The sequence below is a fragment of the Cavia porcellus genome, unplaced genomic scaffold (assembly GCF_034190915.1).
Source record: "Cavia porcellus strain 051 isolate PalLab524CR breed Dunkin Hartley unplaced genomic scaffold, mCavPor4.1 scaffold_14, whole genome shotgun sequence".
Lineage (NCBI taxonomy): Eukaryota > Metazoa > Chordata > Mammalia > Rodentia > Caviidae > Cavia > Cavia porcellus.
In genome coordinates, this window is record NW_026947497.1 from 41,713,315 (window position 1) to 41,735,141 (window position 21,827).

Here is a 21,827-nt window from a genome sequence, read left to right on the forward strand (position 1 = left end):
TCTAGTGAGTTTGAAACTAGAAGGCTATCTCAGTTGTGCCAATTCAGGCGTGGCAGCGGCAGGGTATTCAAGCTGCGGGTTCCAGTTTCGGCACTGAGACTTTAGCTGTTCCAGTCATAGCACTGGGATTGCATTTCCAATTGTCTTCTCTCAGCTTAGTTGGTTCCTGCGTCGGCAGGGTATATCTGCCTCTGCTTAGGACTCCCCACACTGCACCATTCCTTGAATCTAAGTTGGCTATCTCAGAGAGCCTCTGTAGCTGTTGTTATCTGTCCGCCATCTTCTCCAGTGACCTATCTACATTTTCTTATTTGAATTTTCTGACTTAGTTTTCTTTTTGTTCTTAAAAGGTTTTGTCTGCCAGTGCATTGTGGAAGTTCTGTGTGTGTGTGTGCATGTGTGCACATGCGCGTGTGCACGCATGCGTGTATGTGGTTATACGAGGTTGGATTCTCATGTTCCCCTCCCTCCCTCCCTCCCTTGTTTTGTTTTTCCTTTTCTACTGGTTACCTCTAGGTGTTTGGCTGAGAACCACTTCTTACGAGTACAGATTCATAACTCTTGTCCCAGGGATAAAGGAGTAGGAACGTCAAATCCTGGGAATATAAGGCATTTAATCATAGATTTTTTGGCCTCCATTTACTTTGTGAAGCTTCTCTCAGCCCCTCCTTCTACTAAGGGAGAAAATTCTAGCTCTGCAGCCCCAGGCTTGAGACCCACAGGATTATATAGTAGCTGGCTGGTTCTGTTGGGTTAAATGAATCTTTGAGCTTTTAGCTTTCTGCTGTCTCTTAATGTTTCTTGTTTTTGTTGCACAGATATATAGAACAATTTTTTGGGTGCATGCATATCTTTTTATTTTTAAAATGTTATGATTTTGGTGTTGCTTGGCATATATAGGAGAGGAGGTACAATTCCACTTACAATTTCATTGGCATCTTGGCTGGAAATTTCCTGGCTGGCCTTTGTAGAAAAGTGTTACTATGCTATTACAAGTGCAGTTCCTTTGTTTTTAGTGAATCTTTCTTTGATCCTAGTGATTAACTATTTGATAATTAGAAGCATCTGAGATGATTTTGGCTTGACACTGAGCCCTCAGTGGCAGCCTGCAGCTGTCTCCCAGCTAACTAAATGCATCACTGCAAGCTTCGCTGATATTAAATTCAACTAATACACCGGATCTCTTCTGATCATTCATTTTAATGTAATATAAGTAGATATTAGTAAAGAAAATGTAAAAATCACTCTTCTATGAAAATTAAATGATTCATAACAAAATAATCAGAATAACAATATAATACCGTGTGTGTCATTAAAAGAATGGCCACTATGATACTCAGAGTACAAGCCATAGATAACAAGATTCTCTTAAAAGAAGAAACAAACAAAAGCACAAAACTTTCTTTTCAATGAACAAAGAGAAACTGGTAATATAAATGAAGCAAATTAGTATATGTATTAAAATGTTTCCGAAACAACAGAACAGATAAATTGAGGAATTAAACTTCATCCTCCTTCCTATTTTTCTGTTTTCTAGTTCTCTCTGTATATTTTTCCCATATAAGACAAACCATGCAATATTTAAATGCATGTGCCCTCAAAATAACTAAAACTAGAAATTTCCTTTGACCCAGATACCCCCTTTTAGGTATCTTGCTAGCAGAGTTAAAGCATCATATCGCAGGGGTATGTGCACACCTATGTTTGCAACAGCACAACTTATAATAGGTAAATCTTGGAAATGGCGTGTGTGTCTATCAACAGATGCATGGACAAAGATCTGCTCTTCTCGTGCTTTTTTTCTTTTCTCTTTTCTGTTGTCTTCTCCATTTCTTCCTTGATTCTGCTGACACATAAGCCAGGAATCAGGAACGCGGAATATCCTCCCCTGTGTGGGGACAGTCCATTCCCGCAGTTACTGAAGAACAGCAGAAGCCTTCTGTGCTTTTATGTCTTTCTAACCTTTCAGGCTACGTGGAAGAATAGCTAGGAAATGATGCAGAGGCAGCAGTTACTGACTCCTTAACTGTTAGGAAATATATTGAAGAGGGAAACAAACAAAAGTGAATGAAATGGAAGGGAAACACGGAACCTTGTGCCTATGAGCAGTTGTGTTGAGCAGTTCTTTCAGAGCTGTCCTGAAAGGCATGTCCTCTGGCAAGTCCTTTTGTCCACATTTGCTGAGAACTTGGGAAACTCCCTGTTTCTCTTTTGCACCCATCAGTATGTAATGACTGTTGATAGAACTGTGGGGGACCAGCAGTGGCTGAAAAGATAAAAAGTATGAAATATAAATGACCTTTTTTTGAGAATGTGGGAGAGACACCCCCATCCCCCGGGGCGTGGCATCTCCGCCCTGGGGTTGGTGATCTCTCCATGGAACACGTGGAGTGGAGGCCTATATGTAGCTTAGGTTAGGGGTGGTGCCTGAGGGGGCATTAGGGATGCACAGGTAGCCCATTGACACTAGTTTGGCTCCAGAGGTAGATTCCTAGGGGTGGGGAAGATAGAGCCCCTTGGCTTTACCGGCTACAGTGTCCTGTCTGGGCCAAAACTCTTTGAACTGTTATGTCTGAATAGCTCTCAAACCCACTCTGTGATCATATCATTCCCTGCTTGATCTGTGCAGTAGCTTCTCAGTGTCTGCAGAATAAATTCCTAAGCCCTGGCCTGTAACTGAAGCTCCTTACGCTTCTTTGTATACCCGCTTCCTTCCTCTGAGCCTGTCCTCCAACCAATCCTAACTACTTGGACCTCTGAAAACTGCCATGTTCCTTCCTGTTTGATCTTTCAACTTTGATATCTTCCCTACCAGAGTCTCCCTCCTTGAAAGTCGAGTTGTCATTTCTCCCTATATCTGTTGCTTGATTCCCATATGTCCTCACCTCTCCGCCAGGCAGGTTTGGAAACTCATTTTGCTGAATTTGCAGCCTCCTTGAGATCCACACATTCTAACCAATGCTGTGTTTGCCTGCTCATCTTTTCCTGTCACTGGGCACCTTTGGGTCAGGGACTGATGGTTTCCCGTTGTGACTCAGTATTATTCATGGTGGGCTGAGTCCATAAACAGAAGCTCAGGAAATGCGAGCTGAGTGAAAAAAGAAGGTGAGAAACCCTTGTGCCAGGGAAAGGAGAAGATGAGAAGCTGCTTGCCGATTTTGCGAGGACACTGAGATTTTAGTTCTTCTTCTCTGTTTCAGGAATAGTGACTTCCCGTATTCATGACATTTCTTGTGGCAGGGGCCACTGGATTCCTGAGGTGGTCTTTTTGGCTGGCAGAGCACGGTGCTCTTAAAGGGTTGACAAAGGGCACCCTCAGAAACTGTGAAGCTGTGAAACTGTTGTGCCACTGTGAAACTGACAGCTGAGGGCTGCTGATACTGAGAGAGAGGAGAGAAGGGCACGGAAGGTAGCTGGGCAGGTGCTGTATGGAGAGGTGAGAATTAAGCTTACGTGGTGAGGACATCATTGCTTTCTCTTCCCTGTGGTAGTGGATCATCTTGTGATGAGTTTTTCATCTTGGGGTTTCCTCCTAGGGAAAGTCCTTCACTGCTGTTTTTCTCTTTTACTCACATGTGAGGTCCTTCTAGATGCCAATTAAAGGGTGACACCTGCTCTAGGGAACTGACCACTGAAATGACGGGCGAGAGCCCACAAGGGTGTCTGTCAAGTGGAAGTTGTATAGTACTTTTCATGTTTGTCAGAGAAATTGGCAAAAGCTTTCTTAGGATTATACTAATTAAAAAGTGGTACTTTGATTTTTGGGGAAATTTCAGAATTGCTCACAAGTAATGTTTATGTACATGTTTGTGACCCTCTTCCTTTCTTGAATTCGGTGATTCACTTCCCCTGAACAGTGAAGGAGGAGAAGGAGTTTTGTGCCCTTGGAAAGTAGAGGGAGGTATCTCATCATTTGGCCAGTCTGTGAAAACAGAGCCCCTTCCCCCAATATTACTTTCACTGGAGGGTTCAGATTGCCACTGTATGATAGAAGGAGTGGAGAATTCTCTTAATAGAATGTGAGTCAATATGTTGAATGATTGTGCTGTGTCAGTGTGCTCGGAGCGAGGATTAGACACCGGAAATGAGCTACTGTTTCTGGCTGTAAAATAGGTCCCTGGTATTGTTTGAAAGTAACATTAAACCTTTGGTCTGCAGGGCCCCAAACTTACTTTCTATTGACATCTTCCTCCTGGTGGGAATGAGTCAGGGAATAAGCTGCTCTGACTCCCTGGCAAGCCCTACCCTGCAGCTAGGGGGTGTGGCCCAGGCAAACTGAAGGTCAAGATGATGCATCCTTAAAGCCCAGAGCCACTTGCATGGGACTGACTCACTGTTGAGAGGATCCTGCTCTGTCCCAGAACCCATGAGGCTGTGCTACCTCCAGCCAAGCCCCAGATTGACAGCTATAATGCAAATCATTATTGAGGGTCACATTGAAACGTCTTAATTTTGTAGGAAGTGGTTGCTTATGATGATTAAAAGGTACCAGTAAGACATGGGAATGCTGGAGCCTCAAGCCTTGCTTCCCCTGGGCTCATTTGCAGAAAAAACTGAATGGATTTGGGTTCTCCAAGCACAGCAAAAAAGCAATCATTGTTCCAAAGTGGACTGTATTCCAGAAACAGCAAATCAACAGGAATCATAGCTGTGGTCTATCAGTGGGTTGTGGTTCATTTGCCTGAAAATTGGACCTTCTTTAGGGTCTGAATTTCTCCCATTACTAAATGTGTGTGTGGTGAAGAGCTGTAGAAAAAAATGACTTTGCTGCAAGAGCAGTGAAACTGGACTCTAGACTGTGTATTTGTGGACAGGGGCAGTGTATGACTACAAAGAGACTCAGCCCTCACAGGTAGTCCACACCTTGCCCCATCTTCCTGCAATACCCTTATGACCAAAAGAGCTCAGAAAGCCCTTCTCGTCTAAAATCTTCTACACAGTCTTTCATGTGTCTTTCCCCACTTCCTCTGTCATGGATACCATCTCTGACTCCCAGTTCTCAGAATCTAGCTTTTCTAAATCTCCATTTCTAAAATATTCTCTCTTTGTCTCATGCTTGGTCTCAGTCTCTCAGGTCTAAGCTGGATTAGGAATCAATAAAATTTATTGTCTACTTTCAGTTTTTAGTATTACAATCTTAAGATCTGGCTTAATCAGAGCCTGGATTTTGAAGATGGTGCTTTACTTTCAGGAGAATTGAAAACCAGCTAGGATAGTTTTATGAGAGGGTATTGTTAGCTGCTCATGGCATCTGTGCATACTTGGTCCTAGGGTCCAGGGCTGAGGCAGCGTGAGGGCTCAGTCAGCCTGAAGGTATTGGTGGCTGCCCGCAAAGACTTCCTTGTTGAGTAACATTTGTTTCTGTAGCAACTTTTTGACCAACTATTCTAACCCTGTTGCCTGCAGAATGAGGTCAGGTTAGTACCTTCTCCATAGAACTTTGCTGTCTCTGGGGGTGTTTGTTGATTACAAACTACGGATTCGACTTCAAGCCCATCTTGTGATAGGTGCAGTTCAGGTGGGTTTCATTGTAGAAGCAAGAAGACTAGTTGAAGGAAAAAGTTATTCGTGAGAGCTCTCTCTTCTGTCTTTTGTGTTTTCCACTGTAGCTCATCATTCAGGTACAAATGATGCTAAACCTGTTTCATAAAATGGTCCTTCATAAATGTATATATCATGTATCCTATAGAAAATGCCTGTTATTTTGGTTTGAATTTATCTTGTACAGTCACTACAAGACTTGATGTTCATAAGTGTTGATAGTTTGAATCTAGATGTCCTTCCCCAAAGCCTCATGTAGTCATTGGTGGGGGGTTTTCAGGGGTGGCTGAATCTAGAATGTTCTGTTGATTCACGTGCTAGGATTAAGGGTGGGTGATTAGTAAATCAGTCTGCTGATTGGTTTGATACTGCCCTAATCCTGCCCTAAGCCCTGGATACAGCATGAGGAACAGAAAGAGGCTTGTCTTGCCTCTTGCTTGCTTTGCTGTCTTCTGCCCACCATGAAGTGTTTCTCCTTTGGGATGCCCTTCTGCCATACTAACCTGCCTTGGGGCCAGCCAGTGATGGACTAAGACCTCTACAAACTGTGTGCTTAATACATTTTCCCCCTTTAATTTTGGGTGTTGGGTATAGGTTTCAGCAATGAGAAAAAAGTAACAGACAAGAGAGTAATGGAAGTTTCTCTAAGTGAGAGATTTTAATAAATTGGGCAAATAGAAACTGTAATCCAAGATACCAGCTCAAGAGCAAGGACTGTTCAGAATTGTTTAATTTATTATGCATAAAATGCTGACTGAAAATGGCTTGGAGAAAGAACCAGCAGGTGGCGAGAAGCTGAGAGATGAGACTGTCTGCAGGGATGGTGTGCTGCTCCAGGCTGTCCTCCTGTTGTCATGGATTCATGCCGACATTCCTCAGGATTAGGACATCACTGTGGCTTCCATGAAGGTGTTCTCTTCTGCTTGATCTGACGTTGATGATTATGTTGTATAGTAGAGGAAAACCTTCATCTTTAGGTATTAGTTATGTTACTTAGCTTTCCCTTAGTAAAACAAATACTTGAGATGAATCAGCTTTATAGAGACAAAAGTTTGTTTTGACTCACACTTTTTCAGGCTTCAGTTCATGACCATTTGACCGATTTGCTTTTGGGCTTTGCTTTGGGCGTGAGGCCACACATCATGGTAAAGATCATGGTGTGGTGGAGCTGCTCTCCTCTTACCTAGGAATGAGTGAAAGGATAGGGAAGGGACTTGAGTCCCTCCGTCCCCTTCTGAGGCACAGCCTCAGAGACCACAAGACCTCCAGCAAAATGCCAGCTCTTAAAGTTGATACCATTATCCAATAATACCATGGACTGGGACCTAAGCCTTTAACACATGGGCTTTTGGGGGACTTTTCACCTCCAAACTATAGCAGCCTCTGACTTACTATAAGTATCTTTGAGGCATACATGCGTACGCACACACACACACCCTACCCTGCAAACATAGGACACTCAAATGCTTTTGGGTTGAATTGTTAATGCAATTTGGAATCTAATTTGATTGACTAGTCAATGATGGCTTGTAATTATTAGCAGAGTTACTGTTTTGTCTGTTTGACAGTCGATCCTCTTTTCTGTCTAGGTGATGGTCCTAACTCTCCAAAGGAGGATACCCCCACCAGCAGTCAGGACTCACTTTCTTCCCCATCTCCTACCGCTGCAGCTGTGCATGGGCTCCCTGCATCAGACAGAAATCACCTCCTGGCAGATGGAGGAACCTGCGGGGACTTGGTAGCCACTACGTAAGTTGCTGTGCTGTGTTCAGTTTGGTGCTGAGGAAAGAGAACTGTGACCCCCTTGGGATTGATGTTTACTCGGCCAGTGGGCCCTGAAGCCATTAGAACTATTTATGCTGCATTCACTGTAGCTGCCCCAGGGAGAAAGGGCCATAGGCTAAGGAAGAATCTGTGTACTTCAAATATTTAGGTTTACACACCTGTAATCCCAGCCCTGGGGAGCCTGAGGCAGGAGGATTGCCATGAGTTCAAGGCCAGCCTGGGCTATATATTGAATTTGGACCTCCTGGTTCAGTTTGTGGCACTTTTGGGTCATTCAAACAGACTTTGTTACTGTTCTACTTATGATATTGTGTCATTACTTATGCAAACTTGGAGAGAGCTGAGAATGCATGCATGTGATGGATGGTCTCTTGAAACTGCCTGCAGAGCGATATTTTAGTTACATGAATGTTTGATATCAGCATTCATGTTAGCATTCTGCTCTATTTTACCCCATAGCTCCCTGCATAATGGAGACTCAACGAAAGTACCTGATTTTATATCCTGTGTTTTGGTTTAGTGCCAGACATGGGCAGATCAGCTCAGGTATATTAGGACATATAATACAAATCCAAGGGCAAACAAATACAGAAGGCCTTGAACACATTTGAGTGTATAAGAGTTTGTTTTGCTGTATTGACAGGCTGTGGGGTTGGAGCAGAGTGGGGGGTTGGTGTGGGACCTCATTAGGACATCAGATTTCAAACAAGTATTCAGGGAAGACAAAAACAAAGTCTTTTGTAATTATAAGGTATTACTTGATTAGTCAATCAGACTACATCCAAAAATATATTTATCATTTACGCAGAGAGCATTGATTTTTTTAAACCAAAGTTGCTAAAAATAAATTGTAGATAATGATGTCATCTGACCCTGGCTTGGAATTCTTGGTACTTTAAATGGATTGGAAAGTGTCCCTCACATTACGTGGCTTTTTATAGATACAGCAGAATTCACATGAAATCATTATGAACCTATTAAGTATTAAGAGAGTCTGGAGAGATTTGGCATGAGGAGATTTTGAGGCAACCTGAAGATGTTGAAAAGCTAACTTAAATCAGAGCAAAGGACCCAAATATGGGAAAATATTCTCTAGATGAGCTTGTTTCTCTCCTTAGATTGTCATGTGTGTTTACTACTTAAACTTCACCTTTACTGTCTGTCCCCACACCTTCTGGGTACTGGGGACTGAACTTGGTGCCTCATACAAGTTGGGCAAGCACTACTACCACTGAGCTATATCTCCAGGCCGTCTTTACTGTTTCTTAGTCACAGTTAGAAGTCTTTTTTAATTTACTGCTATACGCAACCATAAAACTAGTTATATAGGAACCCAGAATCCTAATCCTGGCTGCACTTGAGATGGAGTTGAGGCTGTGTGTATTGTAGTGCAAGCGAGATCCCTAATTATTTCTTTCAGTAAGTGTGAATCACAGGCAGTAGAGAACAGTTTAGTCCTCTTCTTCCACAGTGATTTTGCAGAAAAGTGACATTATGAGCTGTGGGATTGCCGATGTTCAATTCGTAGCATGCCCAGGCCTGAAACAAGAAGAGCTTGATATTTTTGGTCATAAATCAAATGAGGAGTGAATTCCCCAGTTTCCTATTTGTGCACATTTGAAAATGTCATGAGAAGCACACCAACCTTGAGGTGTAGAAAGCGGGGTGGGCAGACATAGTGGGAAGGAGATTGTTGTTAAAATGTAAACCTGCCCCTGCCTCAGGAACTAGATTCTTTTTTTTTTTTTTTTCAGTGTAATGGGTGAAACACATCCTGTTTCTCTTGGGTCTTAGAAAGTTTCTGGTGTAATGTTTTAGGGTTTAAGTGAGCATCTGTTAGCCTAGCTGGGTCTTTGCTGTAGAGAAAAGCACTCCTAAAATTTGAACACACCTTAGAGTCACTTGGTAGAGCTGGTTAAACCCATACTCCTGGGCTGTGGCTTGCAGCTCAGGGATAGAGCACATGCTTAACATGCGTGAGGTCCTGGAAGTGGTTAACAAAACCAAAAAGCCGTGCTGGAAGACCCGTCCTAAGCTGATGGATCTGGATCTGAGAGGGAGCCTGAGAGTTTACAGTTCTAAGGAAGTTCCCAGATGATGATTGGTGATCCCTGACCTGGGGAATTGTGTTCCTGCACCTCCTGATTCTATCATGTGTTCATTGTGGATGGCTTCTCTGAGGGGTATAATTAGAATAAATGATTTCTCTGCCTATTTTTAAATGTTTTCATTTTAACTGACATGCCATGGCTGCGTATATTTATGGGATACAGAGTGACATTTCAGTCCATGCATACAAAGTGTGACGGTCAGATCTGGGTAATGAGCACATTGATCATTTCACATATTTATCATTGCTGTGTTTTTGGACCTTTCCAGACTGTCTGCACCAGCTTTTCTGGAAATATGCATCCAGTTACCCTACTTGTGTTGTAGAGCATTCAAAGTGGCCCCTCATTCAATCACATGGCTGTACCACTTAACATCCTCTCTCCATTTCCCTCTTACTCTTCGTAGTCTTTAATTTTATTGTCTAGCTTTGGGCAAGGGAAAGACATATAAAAGATACACACATACCACATAAAAATCAAATATACGAAAAGGCAAATAGTAACTTAAAGGCAATGTTTTATTGAACTAATTTTATTAAACTAACTGTGTGCCAACGATGGTGAACCTTTGAGAAACGTGTCGCCACACTGCAACACAAGACCCACTTATTTCTTACAAAATACCAACACTGCAATTAAACCTGAATACTGTGATTGTGTTTACAAAAAATAGTCATACTTTAACATCTTTTTTCTTAAAAGAAAAACAAGATGAGTGTCATAGGTTTGCCACCAGATCTGTGCTCTGCTTCCATGAAATCAGTGATTGTAGCTTCTGTATATAAGTGTGAAAGCATGCACTAGCAAAAACACACTTGTAGTGTGGTGTGCTTTCCGGTACTCTGCATATGCTTCTTGAATATTTTGATTCCTTACGCCCTGAATGTCTTCCTGCCTACTTGTTTAAGATACTCTTACCTGTCTACAGGGTGTACTTTAGTTTTCATCTCCAGGGTGTCTTCCTTCATACTCTGTTCTACAAGGGGCCTTTAAGTGACACCTTTGTTTACTGATACTCGTTATTTGGCATCAATTAAAGACAGTCTTTTAGTATTGTTACTACTTGCCTTTTATATTATTTGATATTTATGTGATTTGTGTGTATTTTTCTACATATCTTTCCTTTGCCACAAGTTAGAACACAAAATTTTCAGTGATAGAAATTGAATCTTATACCCTAAACTTTTTCGGATACAAACATTGTTATTGGGTCATTCAGTTTCTTGAATTATTTTGTGTTTATAAAAATGCATGCCTTTTTGAAATCCCATTTTTGTCTGCATATCATTCCTTGTCTCTTATGATAGCATATTTATTTTCCAATTCATCTTTCTTTTTCCTGATAAAGAAATATCAAAAACTCTTACTCCAGGAATTCCACCAAAATTGTCTCATCAATTTCTCTTTGTAGCACTGTTCCCTTAGTTTTTGTAAGGTATATTCTATATCCCCTCCACCCATGTGTGCATGTGGGTGTGTGTGCATGTGTGCACATCCCTTCTGTCTTTCCTCATCCCTGAGTGTTGAGTACTGTAGGTTCTGAGTCAATGCTGGTCAAGTTCCTGGTGAGATGGGGTCATTAAAACCCTGCCCAGGGTGTTACAGAGCAGGGAATGCCTGTGTTACTTGGTTTAGAACCAGAGTGGTTGATTTTCTTTTCCAAAAGTAACACTTATCTCAGGTCCCACGAAATAGAGTCCAACAGTACGTGGGTCACATAAAACCCAATTGCCCGCTTGTACAGAAATCCTATAACTTATCCCTGGCAAGGAAATTTGCAGAGGAAAGCCTGCAGCTGTGATTCTGATAGATGCAATGTGTAAATACATCTGTGGCCTCTGCCAGGTGGAAAACAATGCAGCAGAATTGGATTTCTTGAGTTTTTGCTGATGCTTATGACTTGTGGGTATTATTCATTGCAGTCAATCTATCTGGAACTATTACTTACCTGTGCACTCAGTAAGGTGATGGGTGACTTCATTGCCAGTGAAGAATTGCTAGCTCAGTCTCCTTTGAGGATATTACATCATAGGTCAAGGTATTTCAAATGTTCCGAAGTCATTTCCCCCCAATAAAGTAGTTTTCTTTAAACAGGTTTTCTTCAATTGTAATTGATGGAGTTGGGTCCTTGACAAGTAATCCTTTTAGGTTTTCTGCCTCAGAAGAAAATTTCTTTTAAGAAATACCAGGCATTGCTCTCTGCTTTCTGTCCAGATTTCAGATGAAAGGCACACCTTCTTTTCTGTATATGCAGGATGGCAGCTCCCTAGTTTCTCTAGCTGGGGATATCTGTACTCTAAGGCATATCTTACAGTGGACCGGCAGGCCAGCAAGGCAGTAGTTTCCCACCTGCTGAGAGGCTTGGCTTTGTTTGTACTGAATGTTAAGACATTCCCAAAACATGTATCCTGGCTACTGCCCTGAGCCACCATTGTACCCCAAGATTTGTGCCTATGCATACTTGATGTTGGGTGGTTAGTTACTTGTTTTTGCTTGTGTCTTTCTGTGTTGGAGACCACCTATGGGCCTCATGCACAATAAGCACATATTCTACCAGTGAACTGTACTTCTAGCCTGATAGTGTTATTTGAAGCCACTAGGTAAAAGGCAGATACAGTGGAGCATGCCTGTAGTCCTAGCTGCTTGGGAGATTAAGGTAGCAGGATAATTTCAGCTCGGGAGTTTGAAGCCAACCTGAAAAATGCAGTGAGACCCTGTCTCAAACAGAAAAGCCAGGTCACTCTGTGAACCCTCCATTTCCCATACAAAACCTTGTATCTGTTATCAACTTACTTAATGTAAACTTAACCAAATAGAGGTTTCCCAGAGTCAACTACTTGGCATTTTGGATTACTTTACCAGTGCCCCAGGACTACTGTTTAGCAAGGTGATGAATTTTGCTAGGAGATAGCAAGTTACTCTTTGAATATAATTTGTGGCTTAGTTTCCTGCAGTAGTTTTTGATTTATCCAAGGTTTAGAAAAACAATACTTTTAAAGAGTTTTCAATGGATTTCTGAAGAGTTTAGCACATCCCTAAAAATTACAGGCAACAGCCACAAGCACACTTTGTCTTTACTTCCTCCTGTACTCTGTGTCTTTTTGTCTTCTCTCTCCTCCCTGTGCTAAGAGGCTTCACCAGTCGTGTGTGTGTGTGTGTGTGTGTGTGTGTGTGTGTGTGTGTGTGTGTATGTGTGTGTGTGTGTGTGTGTGTGTGTGTGTGTGTGTGTGTATTTGCTGGGATGGAACCTAGGTGTCTTCAATGCTATGTAAGTGCTCTTAAAACTGAGCTACACCCACAACCCCATGGACACTATTCTCACTGCTTCCAAATCTGTTGGACTAGGGCAATAAATTCACCTTAAAAGTTGGTATCTTTTTCATATTCTAACCATAATATTGTGACTATTATTTGAAGAGAAAAATCAGGACATTTATCTGTGTAAAGTTTTACTTTTTTGCTCCAAATTAAAAAGAGCACATAACTGGTAATAAGAAGAGGGAAAGTATGTAAATTTAAAAAGAGATTGTTTTAGTTACTTAACTTGTTGCTGGGATAGAATACCTGATAACCACAACTTGAGGGTAAAGAAGTTCATCTTGGCTTACGTTTACCATAGTTGGCTGGCTCCAGAGCATGGCAGCATGGCGGAGGGGAATAGCGGAGGAGAGCAGCTCACGCCCTGGCAGAAAGGAGGCAGGGATTTGAGGGAGAAGAGAGGAGATGCGCCCTTCTGAATCACTCCCATGGTGGCCTCTTCTACCCGGGCCCCACCTCCTCGCATCAAGTCAGCTCTGATGCCCCATAACCCAGTGACCTTTCACACATGTGAGGCCTTGGGTCCCATTTTACATATAGAATGTAGCAGAGATCGAAGGTCATACTTCACCCCGAGGAATGCATTGCTAGTTATAAGAATTTCCAGCTTTATTTCCTCATAAGGTTAATACCTGTAGTCGACTTTCTTCTAAGTTGACCCTGGTTCCCGAATGTGGTGAGTTCCAGGAATTGCAATCTCCAGCGGAGCCAGTGCCTTCCCGGGGAAGGATGTGCTGTGTGGTACTTCTCACTCTGAAGGAGGGATTGGAGCCATGCCTGCTCCTGGACCGCAGGAGGACGGGGCCACTGAGCAGGTGCAGAGATTGGAATCTAAGGCAGGTGGAGTCTGAGGAAAAGCGGGGTCGCCTGGTGCCTTGCTGTGGGTCCATAGCAGACTTCAAAGTCTGCTCAGAGGATTTCCTCTTTCTGTATCACTTGGAGGCCTGGGGACCAGTTTCTGTAGTGTAGACTGATGTTTTGAGGCAGTGGACAGGCTTACTTCCACTCTTACATTTATTAGAATCAGGGACCATGGAGCATTAGGTACATGGGCCTCCAGACTTTGGCTTAGGTGTTTCTTAAATGAAAGTTTATTCAATTGCTCATTTCAATCCAGCAGGGTAGATAAAGCTTCATTTTTAAAGCTAGTGAAACCAGGGGAGCAGTGCACATAGGAAAACCGGCCTAAGCTGCTTGCCTAGTGGGGGACATAGGTGAACTGACTCCCACCTCTCCTGTCTTGATACTTTAGGATTACTGCAGGCTGGTTTTACTGTACAGAATGGAATTGTCTAGATGCATATGGAGCCATTGTTCAGATTGGATCCCTGAACCCAGTGTGACAAGTTTGGCCATGAGCTGGTCACTTCCATTTTTGCAGAGGGACCCCAATTCTGCATTAAGCCACGCGGCTGTGGTTTACAGTGATCTGTGAGGAATCAACCTTTGAATGTGGTTGTTGCACATTTATTTCCCAACAGGTTGGGGAGATTTGGGGAGGACAGTGTCTCCCTCCACCCATCTTAGCCAAGAGATGTGGAATTTTGATTTTTGCACTATAGAAACATCCATAGTCCTTTTACCAGGAATATGGTTAGTCGTTCTACCCTTAGAATCATTTAATCTCTTGATTGAAGCTGATCATAGGGCTGCTATATGGTTCTGGTGCCCAATAATCCGATAACCTTTCACACACATGAGGCTTTGGTGTCACTTTAGATCTAGAACATAAGAGAGATTGAGGGTCATACTTTACCCAGAGGAATGCATTGATCTATTGACATTTATTCTAGGGGTACAACTTTTGTCCTTTTTAATTTCCTTAAGTTCTTACCTTTCATCTTTGTATAGAAGCAGTGTCATTCCAACTGCTGAGCGACTTTATGTCCTTTGATATGGATCTGTTGTGGCTTGCTAGAGTGATTTTGGTGTTTGTGTTGGGTGTTGGGCATTTGTGTGTGGCTGGAGCTATATCTCTTGCTATGTTGTGACTACAAATTGTGAAACTGGAAGGTTTTATTTTTGAACTAGAATGTTGATCATCCTTATAATTGTAAAGCCCCACAAATGAAAAACTGACTTTCTGAAATACTCGTACTTGAATTTTGGAGTAGCTTTTGGACTGCTTAAGACTTTAAAAATCATCAGATCCTAAGTTAGTCTTGTTCTGGGTTTGTTTTTCTTTTTAGTTTCTTTCTTTTTTTTTTTTTTTTTTTTTTTGGTTACAGTAAAGATTATCTTATTTAATACTTGTGTTGGAATTTATTGTTTCCTGTTTATGATCTGTTTGGCTGTATCTTAGGGGCCTCTTGGGCTTTCTTTGTAAGCTGGAGGCAGTTCAGACTGGCAAGGCATTGATTTGAGTTAAGCAGGTTTGAATTTTCTTCCTCGTCCCACCTCTTAAAACCGTAGAGACTTTATATAGTTATTTAAGCAAACTAAGGCTTAGCAAGATTAGCTGTAAAAGGAGAGTAATTACATCTGCCCCTGTGGATGGTTGTGAGGTTTCAAGATATGGCATGTAATAAAACCCAGTTATGGGTCCCCCAAGACTCTAGACAGCCACTTGGTGGATTATCCTCCCCTCTGAGAACCTAATTTGATCTTCTTAGTCTATCCTAGCCCCGGCTTCCTGGTTCGTCAGTTACATAATCATCTTGCTAAACCGCTCAGGGAGATAGCATTGGTAGTCTTGGAATCGTGGCCCCAAACTGTTTTTCTTAGTAATGATTGGAAGATTCTCTCTGGCCTCCTCTCTTGGCTTCCCTGGATCTCTGAGATTTGGTCCTTGAATGCTACATGGCCAAGGCATGAGAAAGCCTTTGAGACTCTGCTAGAGCTGGAAGTTGGCACACTGTGTGGCTCACCTGTCACAACAGGTAACCCGTTCATCAGCTTGGTAAGTAACCACAGGTTGTTTTTTTTAAGCAGCCAAATTTTATGCCCCTTCTGAGCTATGCTTGGCTCCGGTTATGTGCTCAGCCTTTACAGTAGGTGTCAGCTATTTTCCACTCAAGAATTAAGCTGGTAGAAACCTTCCTAGGAGTGACCCTGCAAGACTACAACCGTCAGATCACTGAAGCCTCGTAGTTTTCTCAGATGAAGCTGCAGTTGCCTTTCTGTTCATCTGACAAGCTCAGTCAGGTTCAGCCCTCTTACCTGACTCCACAGCCATCATCTGGAAGGAAGGAAGATGGGATTTAAGGTGTCTCCAAGTGGAAGATCTGTCAGAGACACAGTTCTAACAGTTCTTTGGTAGCATCACCAGAACGCTTCCCTCGGGGGTAGACTTTGTGATATGTCAGATGATAGGAGGGTGGTCCTTTCTTGTTAATGGAAGCAATCAGGGACCTCAGCACCTCACAGTTGCAGACCAAGTGCACAGTGTGCTTGATCCTCATAGTGAGGCATCAAGGACTTTTCCAGGGCCCTCCCCCTCCCCCTACTCATATACTTCCTCAAAAGATGGGCCTTTCTTAAGGGTGAATAAATGATAGCATTCGTGTGCTGGCTGGCTGAGCTGGCCTGTTCCCTCCTGGATGGGAGGCAGTGGGGGTGGAGGACTTTGACTGTGAAGCAGTTGGTGTTTGCAGGTTCGCCCCACGCACACACGGGGAGGCTGGAGGGGAGCAGGGCCTTCTAAAGCCGCCTTTGCCTCCTTCAGCCGGGCCAAACAAGCTGTCACATGGTCCAACTAGTCCTGGGGAGCGTGGGAGCCGCACACAGCTGCTTGCTTTTGTCAGTAAGTTTCGAGAGAATGTGGCCACGTGCGGGCCATCGCGTTCTGTCTGTGGCTGCTTTTGCCTTACAGCAGTGGCAGGGTGAGTAGTTGGGAGAGACCTCGTGGCCTGGAAAGCCTGGAGTAGTTCCTGTGTAGCCCTTTGCAGAGCAAGCTCACGGCTTTTATTCTAATCTATAGCCCAGACACCTCTGCTTGGCGAAGCCCGTGTTTCCAAAAAGTGCTTTCAGAGCAGCAGTTCCCTGCCCTGCAGTATGGAAGTGGCAGGTGATTCCGAGGGAACTGTCCTACATCTTCGCCAGACGTGGAACCAGCATCATTTTCCTTATGCTTCTGGCTGCCTTCAGGGGCATGATTTATAATTTCAAAAGACCTTTAGTGTTTCAGTGACTAAAGAGTTTATTTGGACTTCTCCTTTTTATAACCTTCTGCTTAAGATAAAATTTTTATTTTGGAGTAGTTTTCCGTTTACACTGAAGTTACAAAGATAATATGGAGTTCCTGTGGACCCTTCATTTATTTTCTCTGTAAACATTTTGTAGAACTATTGTGCTTTTATTTTTAAAGAAAATTCATATCGGTACAGTACTGTTAGCTTAAGACTTCATATGGACTCCACCAGTTTCTCCAGCAGTGTTCTTTTCCGGTTCCAGGATTCCACATTGTATTTAATTACCTTTTCTTTTCTTTTTTTCAATAATCAGATCTGTTTAATATCTGTGTAAATTTTTCCTCTTTCGTAACTTATTTACTCTTGTCAAAATGATTTGTTAGTGATGACATAGCGCTAGAGTAGAGGCAGCCTGACTCCAAAATACAGCTGTTCGTAAGAGCTGCATTTATTGAGTGTTTAAGGTTCTCCTGTCAGTGCTATGCATTTTAGATTACAGCCTGTGAATAATGACCTCTTCCATTTTACCCGAGGAGGCTAAGTTATGTGGCCAGGTTTCAGCGGCAGATGAGCCAGGCAGGGGCTAACGATGCAGACTGTGCACCTCTGACTTCTCTTCCTTTTTACCACAGCCACTGGCTAGCAAGTAGCCTCCTGTCTTTAATTCCACCAAAAGGAGCAAACTTAGGAAGTCAAAACTGCAGATGAGCCTGCAGGCAGCCAGTGGTGGCAGCAGCAGCAGCTTTGGAACCCAGAGCTCTCTATGGAATGGCAGAGTTGCAGGCACTCACAGCTGCCGTGAGTGTAATTCCTCGGCAGTCCTCCCTTGCCAGTAACTCGTGGTCCTGCCCCAAGTATCCTTCTCCTCATGTTGTATTCCAGCCCCTGTGGACCCGAGGCGCTGAGCTCTGTTCTCTCTCGTCCAAAGAGGGCTTACTTCTGAATCTCACTCTTTCCAAGATTCAGTCTTCTCACATGTAGGTGTCGTGGAGTGAGAAGTCACTGAGAGGAAGGGAATGTGAGTTGATCTAGCACAGTGCAGTGTACACGGAAGGGTGCAGAGGTGAGGGTGATACTGACAAAGGTCACAGGAGCCCCATGTGGACACCGCCTCCACCCCAAAGTCCTGATGCCTGTCTGAGTGGTGGTTTAGGGCCTTTTCCCCTGCTCCTGGGAGGGCCTTGGGCATCCTCTCGGAGGCACTCATCCAGGTGCACTGATTGCTAACTGCTGGAGCTCCTGAAGAGCAGCTAGTGGTGTCACCCCCTACGTGTCCCCAAAGCCTGGAGCGGCTGGGCCTGATAAGTAGTTGTCAGACCATCAGTGATGACCCAGGGGCTCTCCTTCTGGGCAGTGAAAGCTTCCTTATCCAGTCATGGGGCTGACATGATGGAGACTTTCTGGGCACAGGCCTCGGCTTCCCGCTCCATGTGCCTGTTTGGAGCCAAAGTGCTTACTGTGGAATGTTCCCTCTCTGGCACCTAAGGAATAACTATGGCATTTATTTGAACAGAGATTTCCCAATCATATACAGATCTACAATATTTCCTTCTGTCTTTATTAACATTTTCAAACACTTTTGCCCAGGACAGCTGTTCTAGACTTATGTTGTACTTTTTCCCAGGCTGGCATGAAAGATCATTTCACTAATGTGTTAGCTCCTGCTCAGAGACCTTGCAAATGAGGTTTTAAAATCTTTTCATCCCAGTGCAAACTTCTGATTTGATTCTGATTTCATATAGTCATAGTCAAATATCTTGGTATTTGGGGGATTTAGTCACTCAGAGAAGCTGTCATTTCTTGACACTGTTTTCCCTGATTTATCTCCTTGAATTTTAAATTGTGCGCAATGCTCCAAGAGCCTGGAATCGGGTGTTTATATCACCAGTGGCACCCGAAGCCAGACCCGTCTGTGCTGTGTAAGAAATGGCTGTCAGCTGCAGGAGTTCTCCGGAGGCCCCGTGCAGCTGGGGGCCAGTTTTCACAGTTAAGTCCCTCGCCCCCTCCCGCCTTCCCAGAACATTTGCACTCTTCTGTTGCCAGAAAGTTTTTAATATGCGTGGAGCATAGAGTCTGGTACTGGAGAAGATCGGATCACAGTTGGACTCAGAAGCAGCCTGGACTGCTGATTTTTCACATTTGATAAGATAAACTCCATAAAGTGTACACATAGGCAGCTCCTGCCATAATTTCCTGTTTGTGCTTCAGGGTCTCACCAGCCCTGCAAAACCTATAGTGTCTTTCCAGGATATTCAGCCTGTTTTTCCAAAGCAGGAGTTCTGATCCTTTTTATAGCAGAGATTTCCCTTGTCATTTACACACACGCATGTTCCGTCTCCAGCCTTTGTCTTTCTCAACTCCTCTACTGCCTCCACACCTCTAGTCCTGCAAATTTCACTGTTGTCCTAGTCACACACACTTACAGGTGTTCTCAGAAATGTGTTTCTGAGTTAGGAGTTTGACGCTCGATGTGTTTTAGTGAGATGCTCTTGTCACTTTTGCTTCTCCTTTGCTCGAGGAAGACACCTTCCGGTGATGTGGGCTCTTGGGAAAATGGACTCATCCCACCGTACAGGACAATGTACAGTTCAGTGTTGATCTGGAAAGATGGCACACAGGCTTTGGTGTTCTCTTAGACTCGTTTCTGTTTTGGTAAATGTGGTTTCTGAGCTTATGAGGAAGAGTGAACTTCTCCATTTTTGCAGACCACAACTTGGCTTTCAAGGAATTTGTGGCCCTCACTTTGTGTAAACAGTCAGTAGCTCACGTTAAATAGAATCGGTGGTTTGTGCTCAAGCCAGTCTTGCTAATCAAAAACCGTAAGTTAAAGGGGCAGTGGGAATGAAGTAATAAATAGATTTTAAAACATACTTTAAATTTGAGCGTTGATAGAGAAGGTTACTCAGTTTATGTATTATATTGTAGCATGTATTGAGCTTTTTATTCTCAAATCTGGTCATTTTCGCTCTTTAACTTAAAGACACTCAACCTGAGTATTTTCTCAGTTCTAAGGCTGAGACTCTCAAGAACAATGTATGCTCTGAAATTTTACCTTGTTTGCAAACTGCTCAGTCTGTCAGGATCTACTTGATGCTGGTAGAAGACATGGGATTCATGGCTGGCCCCAGAGGACACTGCTAATCACAGCAGTGACAGTAGTGGAAATGTCAGTGTTCTTCTGCACCTGTTCCCAGGGTCCCATTTCTCATGGAGTGCGGCAGTGTGGGCCAGGTAACAACTGCTTACGGGGTGCTATCGGACAGTTTCCCAGAGCTCAGAAAGCCCACATCTTTTCTGGTGGATAAAGACTACTATGCTTCATTCCAGAGACATACAGTCTCTATCTTGCAAGGCTATTTGCCATACAAATAGCCTCAGAAAGATCAAACAAAGCAGAGGCACCATGCCTCTTGTCCACTGTGTGTGCAGAAACATGAGAAACCTGTGGAGAGCTGTCTTTGCCTTACTTGTGGATTGGATAGAAGCAGGGGCAGGAGAGGTGGTGACCTTATTATGTGTAAGGATGTACTAGGAAGCCCTGGTTGGGAAAAACTGTCAGGCCTGTGTGATGGGCTAGATTCCATAAAGATAGGCCTAGTTAATATTCCTTCAAGATACTGTAAATATGATAATTTCACTCTTCCTATCCTATTGTGATAACTTTAATTTGTCTCTTCTGTCTAATTTCTTTGGCTAATGTTTCCAGAACTATAGTGAATAAGAGTGGTGATAGTGACATCCTTGTTTCTGATTTTAGTTTGAAAGCTTTCAATTTTTGTCCATTTAGCATGAGGTTGCCTATTGGATTGTGATAAATGGTTTTTATCAGATTGAGGTAAAGACCATCTATTATAATTTTCTGTAGGATTTTTATCGTGAATGAGTTTTGGACTTTATCAAAAGCTTTTTCTGAATTTATTGAGATAATTTTCCTACATCTATTTAGATGTGATTTTTGTCTGTTGTGGTGTATTACATTTACTGACTTACGTATGGAACCAACCCTGCATTCCTGTGATTAGCATGACACTCTACATAGACAACCCCAAAAACTGCACCAAAAGATTTTTAGACTTAAAATAATCAAATTCAGTAGCATAGCTGGATACAAAGTCAACAATCAAAAATCAATAGTATTCCTGTATGCAAACAATGAACTCACTGAGAGAAAAATTAGGGAAAACACACCCTTCACAATAACATCCAAAAAAAAGAAAAGTTCATAGGAGTCAATCTAAAAGAAGTAAAAGATTTATACATTGAAAATTACAGTACTCTGAAAAGGAAATTGAGGATTTCAGAAACAGAAAGATATCCTTTGCTTACAGATAGGAAGAACCAATATTACGAAACTGGCCATACACCTTAAATGATTATATGGGTTTAATGTAATCCCAATCAGAATTCAACTAGCATACCTCACAGAGGTAGAGAAAGCATTCTTAAAATTCATTTGGAAATAGAAGAGACCTAAGATAGCAAAGACAATCCTGGGCAACAAAGGTAAGGCAGGAGGCTATTATCAAGAAATCAACTAACAATAAATGCTGGCTGGAGTATGGGGAAAAAGGAACCCTTCATCGTTGGTGGGAGTGTAGACTGGTGCAACCACTGTGGAAATCAGTGTGGTGATTCCTCAAAAAAACTAGCATTAGAGGTTCCATTTGACCCAGTTATTCCCCTTCTGGGTATATTCTCAGAAGAAGTGAAAACATCATATAGTGATACATGCACACCCACATTTATAGCAGCACAATTCATAATAGACAAATCTTGGAAACAGCCCAGATGCCTATAAACCACAGAGTGGATAAAAAAGATGTGATATTTTTCTACAATGGAGTGTACTACTCAGGTATAAAGAATGATAAACTCGAGGCTTTTATAGGTAAATAGATGCTACTTGAGATCATACTCTAAGTGAAATAAATCAGACTCACAT

General features: G+C 42.8%; 1 protein-coding gene across 6 annotated transcripts in view; it reads left to right on the forward strand.

Annotated features, from left to right (window-relative positions):
- Arhgap10 (Rho GTPase activating protein 10) overlaps window positions 1–21,827 on the forward strand; it is a 272,424-nt gene that overhangs the window by 235,998 nt on the left and 14,599 nt on the right. For all 6 annotated transcript variants that reach the window (XM_063224386.1, XM_063224384.1, XM_063224389.1 and 3 more), the window contains one exon: window positions 7,131–7,290. In XM_063224386.1, the coding sequence (XP_063080456.1) occupies window positions 7,131–7,290 (160 nt within the window). The remainder of the gene's footprint in view (window positions 1–7,130; window positions 7,291–21,827) is intronic.